This window comes from Protobothrops mucrosquamatus, unplaced genomic scaffold (genome assembly GCF_001527695.2).
Source record: "Protobothrops mucrosquamatus isolate PMUCROS unplaced genomic scaffold, P.Mucros_1.0 scaffold_156, whole genome shotgun sequence".
NCBI classification, from domain to species: domain Eukaryota; kingdom Metazoa; phylum Chordata; class Lepidosauria; order Squamata; family Viperidae; genus Protobothrops; species Protobothrops mucrosquamatus.
The window spans coordinates 150,286-159,799 of NW_015386232.1; the positions used below are offsets into that span (position 1 = coordinate 150,286).

At 36.1% G+C, this 9,514-nt stretch overlaps 1 protein-coding gene across 1 annotated transcript in view; it reads left to right on the forward strand.

Moving 5' to 3' along the window:
* Positions 1-9,514, forward strand: part of XPOT (exportin for tRNA) — a 59,937-nt gene that overhangs the window by 24,216 nt on the left and 26,207 nt on the right. Inside the window, exons 5-12 of the mRNA XM_015820788.2 lie at positions 421-490; positions 635-853; positions 2,968-3,152; positions 3,743-3,911; positions 4,548-4,784; positions 4,903-4,941; positions 5,543-5,605; positions 6,810-6,934. Of these exons, the coding sequence (XP_015676274.1) occupies positions 421-490; positions 635-853; positions 2,968-3,152; positions 3,743-3,911; positions 4,548-4,784; positions 4,903-4,941; positions 5,543-5,605; positions 6,810-6,934 (1,107 nt within the window). The remainder of the gene's footprint in view (positions 1-420; positions 491-634; positions 854-2,967; positions 3,153-3,742; positions 3,912-4,547; positions 4,785-4,902; positions 4,942-5,542; positions 5,606-6,809; positions 6,935-9,514) is intronic.

A 9,514-nucleotide genomic window follows, 5' to 3' on the forward strand; every position in this document is an offset into this window, starting at 1 on the left:
AACCTATAAAGGGACTTTCCCATTGACCAGCATTCTAAGCCCTGAAGATGTCAGCGGATGCCGACGAAAGCTAGGCACTTTTATTGATTTCTATGTATTTTAAAGGTTTTTAATATTCTTAAGAACTTTTATCTCTAAATTATTATTATTAAATTATTTATTCCCTGGTGCTCACGTCTATTGACTGACTTTGAACATACATATATATATATACATATATATATATACATATACATACATACATACATACATACATACATACATACATACATACATATATATATAATGCAAAAATTCCTGTTCATAGCAGTTGTATTTAAAAATCCAAAATCTTATGTAGCCAACAGGATACTGGAAACTTCTGCAGAAATGTTTCTCTGGAAGGTTTGTAAATATTTTAATATTAATGCTCTATTTCAGGTATTCTCAACTAACTGAAGTACAGCAACAGTTAATTAGGGAAACTTTAGTAACATGGTTACAAGCACAGGTAAGTTTTTCTCATACAATTTATTATTATTTACCATGTGCTTTAATAATTTTCCAAATAAATGACTTTACCTATAAAAATATAGTTGCTTATTTCATACATGATCATATCTTGAAACATTTTAAAAATGCATTTTTTTTCCAGATGGTGAATTCTCAATCAGAGAAGACATTTATACGAAACAAAGCAGCTCAGGTCTTTGCTTTGCTGTTTGTTACAGAATATGTTACAAAATGGCCCAAGTTTTTCTTTGATATTCTGTCTGTGGTAGGCCTGAATCCTCGAGGTGTGGACCTTTATCTCAGAATTCTTATGGCAGTTGATGCTGAACTGGTAGATAGGGATGTTGTTCATACTTCAGAGGTAAATTCCTTTTTTATAAAATAATTGTGCCCATTAATTTAAGCTTTATGTAACAATCTTGACATAATAAGTTGGGTTTAGCTGACAGTTTCATAATTAACCTATTTTGTTAAACAAGGCATGTTTAGAAGCCATGTCTTTAAAATGGCATATTTAGAAACTGTAGAAAAGTCTTTCTCAACTTGGTACCATCCAGATGTACTGAAATGTTTTCAGAATTTTTGTGCTGGGGAATTCAAGAAATTTGAGTCCCAATACACTTGCAGAATATTAGGTTGGGAGAAACTGCAACAGAGTTTGTGATACAATATGAGCTCAGGGGTCATATGTATAATATAAGTAATTGTTAAATTTTAGATTATAGAACAAGATTGTTTTAATTTCTATTTGAAAACACAGGAAACTGGAAAAATATTTTATGTGTTAAACCACAGAAGCTGTTAAGGCTTGGTTCAGTTGTACAGGTCATAACAGATTGAGAAACTAGGGTTCCTACATCCACAGTTCACATTGGGCTTTCAGGTTAACAATGGGTAGAGAAGAAGATATAGCTTCTAAAGTCACTTGCTAAAATTACCTCTGAGGAAATTTTGCCTAATGCAGCTATGAATCATTCGAGCCTCTTTAACTTCCATCTGCTATAATAATTCTGTAGGGAGAAAGACAAGAGATCCATAGTCCATTCAAAGTCACTTCTTACAATTGTATCTGATGTAGTGATATCTGACATATATTGACAATAATACTTATTATTACAAAGAAATACTATGTTTTTTAATATATAAGTTGTCTAATGTTAGGTAAGTTAACATACATATTGATTAAAGTAAATAAATAAAAAAGAAATGATGCAAAAATTTAAACATTCTGCAATTCAGCCACACAGAGCTACACATACATTGTCACATGTACTAAAATGTAACTCCCTTCCACAACAAGAAATAAAAACACAAAATATACCCAGTGCAATAAAGTAAAAAGTATACTTAAATAAATGGACATACAAGAGAAGGGGCAGAAAGACAAACTAATTCACGTAGATTCACCAAATGCATAGACTATAGCAGTCAAACATAATATAATACATAGATGGATGTTCCTACTCAACATGCTCTAAAGTAGAAGGTAATGCATACATATACCGTATTTTCCGGCATATAAAACGACTGGGCGTATAAGACGACCCCCAACTTTTCCAGTTAAAATATAGAGTTTGAGCGAGAGGGGGGGGGAGAGAGAAAACTTGATGAGTAATATGCCAAACCACATGTGTAAAGGAATAAAATAGAATACCCGTATTTTCCGGCGTATAAGACGATTGGGCGTATAAGACGACCCCCGACTTTTGAGAAGATTTTCAGGGTTTAGAAAGTCATCTTATACGCCGGAAAATACGGTACTATCAGACAAAAATAATGCATAGAGATGTACAGAGTGCAGCAGCAAGAGAAAAAAAGATTGGTAAGCACAGGGTGGTGAAATGTGTCAGAGAATTAAAAAGCAGAAGGCAAGAGAAAGCAGAGGAGCAAGGCAGGGAGAGAAAGATATTCAGAAACATGGAGGCATGCATTAAGGCAGAATATAAAAATCCCAACTGCAGCAGGGCAGGTAGTTAAAGAAAAAAGTAAGAGATACGAAAATGCATAGAGTATGGTGGAGAAGGAATGTAAAGATTGTTGGGGCTGGGAGTACAGTTAACCAATCAACACCACAGCTCCTTGATAATCTATCCCGGCAATGCTGCTTTGGGTAAGGCCACAGTGGGAGAGAGACTCAAGCCTATGTGTTTGGTATGAGGCCCAAAACAGGGACCTTTAGACTTCCTCTCTTTTACATGCACAGACCACTATTAGAATTTTTTTTAGATGCATTTCATCCCTAATATGTGATTTTTTAAAACATTAATGCAACATGTCATGCAAAGTTGGAAATAAATATTAAACATTTGAAATTACAGAGTAGTGATGAAGAGGCATCAACCATATAGATGCATTTTATGATGAATATTAGATTACTACTACTATTAACTGTCCCAACGTTTTCAATTTTCAAAAAACGGAAACAGGCACCTCAGTCTTTACTTTTGAAGATTAACATCCTTATTATACCTATAGGAGGCTCGCAGAAATACTCTTCTAAAGGATACTATGAGAGAGCAATGCATTCCAAGTTTGGTTGAATCATGGTATCAAATCTTGCAAACATATCAGTATACAAATTCAGAATTAACATGTCAGTGCCTTGAAGCAGTTGGAGCATATGTCTCTTGGATAGATTTGAGTCTAATTGCAAATGAAAGGTAATGCTCTTATTCATTCACTAATGAATTTACTGTGTGATAAAACTAGTGAAATTTTAGGGTAACCACCATTAAAAAATAAGTCTTTTTTGTAATTGTTTGAAAAATTAGCCACTTTAAAAATAATGGTTAGCTGTTTTGCAAATATAGTGAAACCTAATTTTAAAGTTCTATTTGTGGGGAGTCTATGTCTATTATTTCTGAATATCTGTTAACTATAGTAATATCTCATTGTGGCAATTTACAACACTCCTATAATTATATCATTTTATATTATTTGCATGCTATTATGCAAATAGCATAAATTGACACAGATGTAAAGTTAAAGTAGAATTAATGTAAATTTAACTACCTTGTCCAAACTACCTCAATGCAATGGACTTGAGTATATATATGTGAATCTGGTGTGTTGCATCTAACATCTGATAAATGAGGATTGTTAAAATGAGGTTTCACTTACACTATTACACTATATATATAGCTTTTGTATTTCTTATACAAGAATATAAGCATGGGCTGATAATGTAAAATTTACTGTTAATTTCTGTTTTTATCCACAAAGCAAAAATTTTGTCTTTTTTTTTTTTTAGGTTTATAAATATGCTGCTAGGTCACATGTCCATAGAAGTTTTACGAGAGGACGCATGTGACTGCTTGTTTGAAATTGTAAATAAGGGAATGGATCCAATTGATAAAACTAAGTTGGTAGAAACTTTGTGTCAAGTTTTGCAGTCTGCTGGCCTATTTATAGTTGATCAGGTTAGTTATTTTTAGTGAAAGAAATGTTACATTACTATGATTTGTATGACTGTTCATGTCTTCAGTACTTGTAAAAGTCATTTATGTTGTTTGCTCTAAACTGCATTTTATGGTGGCTACCCAAGTAGTTTAACTATGCTTATATGATAAAGTATTTCATTTCATCTGTGATAAGACTCCCATTATCCAGCTTCAATACTTCAATACAATACTCCCTCTGTAGTTTCTCCATACTGTATAATTGTATAATTTTTCAGCTGAGCAGATTTGGGTAGGGAGGATGTTTACATTTTTGCATTTCCACATGCTGACATGGGTTTTGTGTATGTGTGGGTGAAAAGTATTCACGTGTAAAAGAATTGGGAGTACTGTAAATCCAGGCCACAGCCACTAATATCATTATAAAACTTGATTTTTGAAAGTGGTCTTTGGGAAAATAATAATGCTAACAGATTTTATTTATTGACATTTCATCTAGTAAGTGCAACAAGTATTGCTGTCTTAAGTGATCATTTTGATCCTTAGTAATTTATTATAACAGTATCCATCATGGAGATTTTAATTTTTACATGGATATAATCTGTGACTCGAGTTGTTTATTTTTCTTTTAAAGTGTTTAATGTTTAACCTTTACAGGAAGAAGATGTAGACTTTCTAGCTAGATTCTCTAAACTGATAAATGGAATGGGGCAGGCATTGATAGCTAGCTGGTCTAAACTTGTGAAGATTGGAGATTTGAAAAATGCTCAAGATACTCTGCAAGCAATTGAAGCAAAAGTAGCTCTAATGTTAAAACTTTTGATTCATGAAGATGATGATATATCTTCAAATATAATAGGGTTTTGTTATGATTATCTGCACATATTGAAACAGGTACATTTATGAAATTTTGCATTCTGAAAAGTCCCATTTTTTCTCAACTTTTTCAGCATTAATATTGCACATTGCTTGAGACATTTCAAAACTAGGCTTTGTTTCTTTTATTTTGTAGCTCCTTGTGCTTTCAGAACAACAAAAAGCCAATGTAGAGGTAAGAATAATGAAACACCTTTTTGAAGATCTTTGTTTTACTAGTCAATAAAACTGCCACGGGAAACCATTTCAAATCTGCAGTAAAACTAACATATTTTAACATTAAGAATTTAAATAAAAAAATGAAATAATCCCCAAAGTTATTTAAATTCTTATCATATAACTTTTTTACCAACAAGTCACGAAATCATTATATGTTCTTTAATTTAGAGGAGGACCCCTTCTTCCAAATGCAGCTGTTATGCCATTTTAATAGGTAATATGATAAAACTGGTATTTTCTTTCACTCCTTCCATCACCAGTTGAACACAATGACGGATTGGAAAAAAAAACCCTTCAAGTCATAGTTTTTAACATTATGACAGGAGAAGCAAGCGTTATTTTGATTTCTATGCAGCTGAATGCCTTGCACTTAAAATTACTATTTCTTTCCTTTCATTTATAGTGGCACAGTATAAACAGCGCTCATAGAGATTGCTTTAACAGTATTTCATTACTTCTGCTTTGCATTGTTTCTATTGAATCTTTCTCACTGCTTTTATTTTAATAAGTAGAAGCTTATATTAGATGATAACTTTATCACTGATTTATCTTTCTAGGCAATTATGCTGGCAGTAATGAAAAAAATAACATATGATGAAGAGTACAACTTTGAAAATGAGGTTAGAAGTCACACTTAGATAATTCAGTGACAATTTCAGTTCTTGTGACGCCTGTTTCTTATTCCACTTAGCTGTCTAGCTCCAGAAATGGTAGTTTTGGATTAATCTGGATACTTTTCAGAGATACCTCATTATAACTTATGCTGCACTATTCCAAAATAAGACATAACCACATTATAGGTTTAGGATACACACAGTGGACTCATTAGTGCTCTTGCTCCATCTTTCCCAGTGTCATTCCAGAGAGCTGAGAATGAAGCAGCATTCTTTCAAAGCATTGTAGCCCTGTCCAAAATAGACTGATTTTTCAACAAGACGGATAAAGACCATTACAAAACAGTGTCCCAGCAAGATTCTGAAGAATGCAACAGTTGACCAAGGACACTTTATAGGGATGAACGGTTTCCATTGTATGTTTCCACTGGTGGGGAAAACTGTCTTAAGTACCACAGTTTTGTCACTAAAAAAATTCAGAATTTCAGGACATTGTTAAGCTAGACTGACTTGTCAAATGCTTATGAAGACCAATAACAGGAATTAGAGGCAATAATATGTAAACCTTTCTTTTGGGAAGTTAGATTGGCATATGCTTGTAAGTAGTCTTGAAAAGAGTATGACTTTTTCATTAGTAAGTTTCTAACAAAGGTAGAAATAATTTTGATGTAGATAATTATTTTAACATTCTGATCTAAAACTTTTAAATAATTTTCATAGGCATGATTTAGAAATGAGAGATATTTGATCCTTTGGGTTCTTTTTCTTCTTCTATTTCATACCCACCAGTCATCAGCATGCATGGCACAAGAAGTCAAGTTCCTGTTTTAAATTAATAAAAGGAACAGGAACAACAGTCATTTTGGTGTAGTGGTTAAAAGTACCAGGCTGGAAACCAGGAGACTATGAGTCCTTCTCTGCCTTGCGCACAAATCACATCCAAAAATGTGGTCAATAAGAGTGTGTGGATGTCCACCTAGTCATTAAGAATCAAGAGTGAGACAAAAGACAGTAAGAATGAGTGATAATAATAAAGGCATTTATGTAGTTGCAATCTAGCAGGACTACTTTCACAGATAGTAAGATTACAGGCAACAAGGATGATGGATTTACTAAGCTATGCTTATTAATCATCTAGCAAGAAATGCCTTGTAATATCCAAATGCTAATATATTATAGACTAATCTGTTCGTACTGTGTACGTCTATAGGGTGAAGATGAAGCCATGTTCGTAGAATATCGGAAACAGCTAAAACTGTTGTTGGATAGACTTGCACAAGTCTCACCTGAATTACTGTTAGTTTCTGTTCGCAGAGTTTTTAACACTACATTGCAGTAAGTTTCAAATGAATTTCTGATAGAAGTTTTCATTTCCAGTAATAAAATACTTTTTTTTGAGTGACAGTTTCCATTGATACTTAAGACCTGCTTTCCAGTTGGCTGATTAGTAGTGACTACCGTATTTTCCCGAAAGTAACCCCCCCAAAAGTAAGCCCCAGCTGATTTGAGAGGGCGGGCCTAATATAAGCCCTCCCCCGAAAGTAAGCCCTACTTAAAGGCCTGCATGGACGGCCTCTGTGACAAGGCAAAGCTGATGGGGGGGGTTGGTATACCGGTTCCTTACCTCTGCCCCAGCTTCTTCTGCGGCCTCATGGCAGCGGCATTGGGCGTATTGTGTGAGGCGGCATATGGCCGGTTTCGGCGTGAAGTGGCTGCCACCAGCCGCAGCTATTTGCCACCTCGCGCGTCGCATCCAATGCCACAGCCATGAGGCCGCGGAACAAGCCGGGCGGAGGTAAGGAACCGGTATACCGGTTTCTTACCACCACCTGGCTTGTTCCGCAGCCTCATGGCAGTGGCATTGGGCAGGAGGGGGCAAATGGCCGGTTTTGGTGTGATGTGGCTCTTTGCCGCCTTGCGCATTGCGCCCAATGCTGCTACAGTGTGGCTCGGCCAAAAGTGGCCATGGAACAAGTGGGGCAGGCTTCCCCTCTCCTGCCCATTCAGCTACAGCTTTGGTGACTCTGTAGGTGCCTACAGAGCCAACAAAGCAGCAGGTGGCGCACCGGAGGCTCAGGGAGGGAGGGCGCTGAAGTGGGCAGTCGGGTCCTTGGCAAGAGTAACGTGTCTGAGCAGAAAGTGGCCTCGGAACAAGTGGGGCAGGTAAGGAAAGAAATCCTCGCTCCCCCCAGAAATTACCTTTCTTTCCTTACCTGACTCCCAGACCCGTGTTGTTTCTCCTTTGCAATCCGCCACCACCGTGTGCAGAGAAACAGGTTTTTTTGGGGGGGGAAAGGTCAATCAATTCCAACTTCGCGATCTTGGACTATCGGTAAAAAAAAAAAAGTTCCATCAGACTTTCTAATTTCTTGAGATCTCATGAGAAGTTAGAAAGTCTGATGGAACTTTTTTTTTTACCGATAGTCCCACAAACATGCGGCGAAGGCTGAGAAGCGAATAGAGAAATAGAATGCAGCTGAAAGGCAGGTTAGTAAAAAACCGCTTCCGGCTGTGACGTCATCGTGGAGCGGGTGAAGGAACAGACCTCTGTTCCTAAATCCCGAAAAATCATTGCTAAGAGCCCAGCAAGGGTGTTGCCGATCCCGGAGAGATTGGTAAACTAAAGAGGAAGCTTCAGAAAAGCCAGGTGGAAAGCAAACACCCGAGCAGACAGGAGCAGCACTTTTAAAATTGGCGGAGAAGAAGCTGGTCTCTAAGGCTGGCCTGGAGCGATGGCGACAGTCTGAGAGGGAAGTGAAAAGTAGAACTGACAGCTTTGTATGGGAGATGAGGAAAACCCCTGAAGGAGGTGAGGAACATTTGGCTGAGAGAAGGCGCAGAAAAAGCAAAGCGATGAGAGAGACACAGCGGCAACTGAATTGGAATAGAGCGGAGAAGGGAGCGATAGAGCAGAACGAGAGCAGCGTGAAGAAGGAGAGAGCCCACAGTAAAGTTTATAAATCATGAAAGACTGGAATTTAAGAGCTGAAAGAAGTAGAGATTGAAACTAGAGAAAGGACTGGAGAAAGAACAACCAGAGGCATCAAAGGGTGATTAAGGACTTTGAAAAATTAACATAAGGATTAAAAGGTGAAGTGAGACAATGGAGAAATTTAATACTACTTAGTGGAACTTATTTTTGAAGAACAAATAGCATTGAAATTTGGACTTTAACTGACATATATCTGGGTAAAGTGACGAGTGGACGTTTTGGAAATATTGGATTTATAGAAGAATACATTGGTGGATACATTAAATTGAGACAGAGAGAAAAAAGGCTGATGCAATATTGTAGCACTCATATACAAGCAGTGACTAAGCTACAAGTAGAAAAGGGGGCATCAGGCAGTGTATTAAAAGGAATGAAGTAAATGAATTGTATTAATGAATAGAAATAAGCATAATTGAGTAATTGAATTAAATAGAAGTGAGAAAGTAATTATAGTATAGTAAAGAAATATAGAGACAGGTGATTTCTCAAATAAGAGTGATAGTGAATAAAATTAAGAGTGGTGATAATACTTAGAGAATAGTATATGTATTGTGTGTAGTGTTATAGAAATATATATAAGAGGTGTTAAGAGTATTATAAGAGTATTATAAATTATACCAGATAATAGTGGGACAAGGAAAGGTATAACTCTATTTGTAATTTTATTTTTTAACGTTAACCCTAAGAATAACGTTCTGTAAAGGTATTATAGTCATATATAGTGATATATATATATATATATATATATATATATATGTTTTCTGAGGTTTTCGCGGGTGTTTGTATGTAGGTCTTTGGTCATTCGGGTTCTCTCCCGCGTAAAATTGGAAGTATCCTGGCGACGTTTCGACGAAGTCACATTCGTCATCTTCAGGCTGGTGTCTTCAGCTTCCTGCTTCTGGGAGTAGTGTGTGTGATCGCAG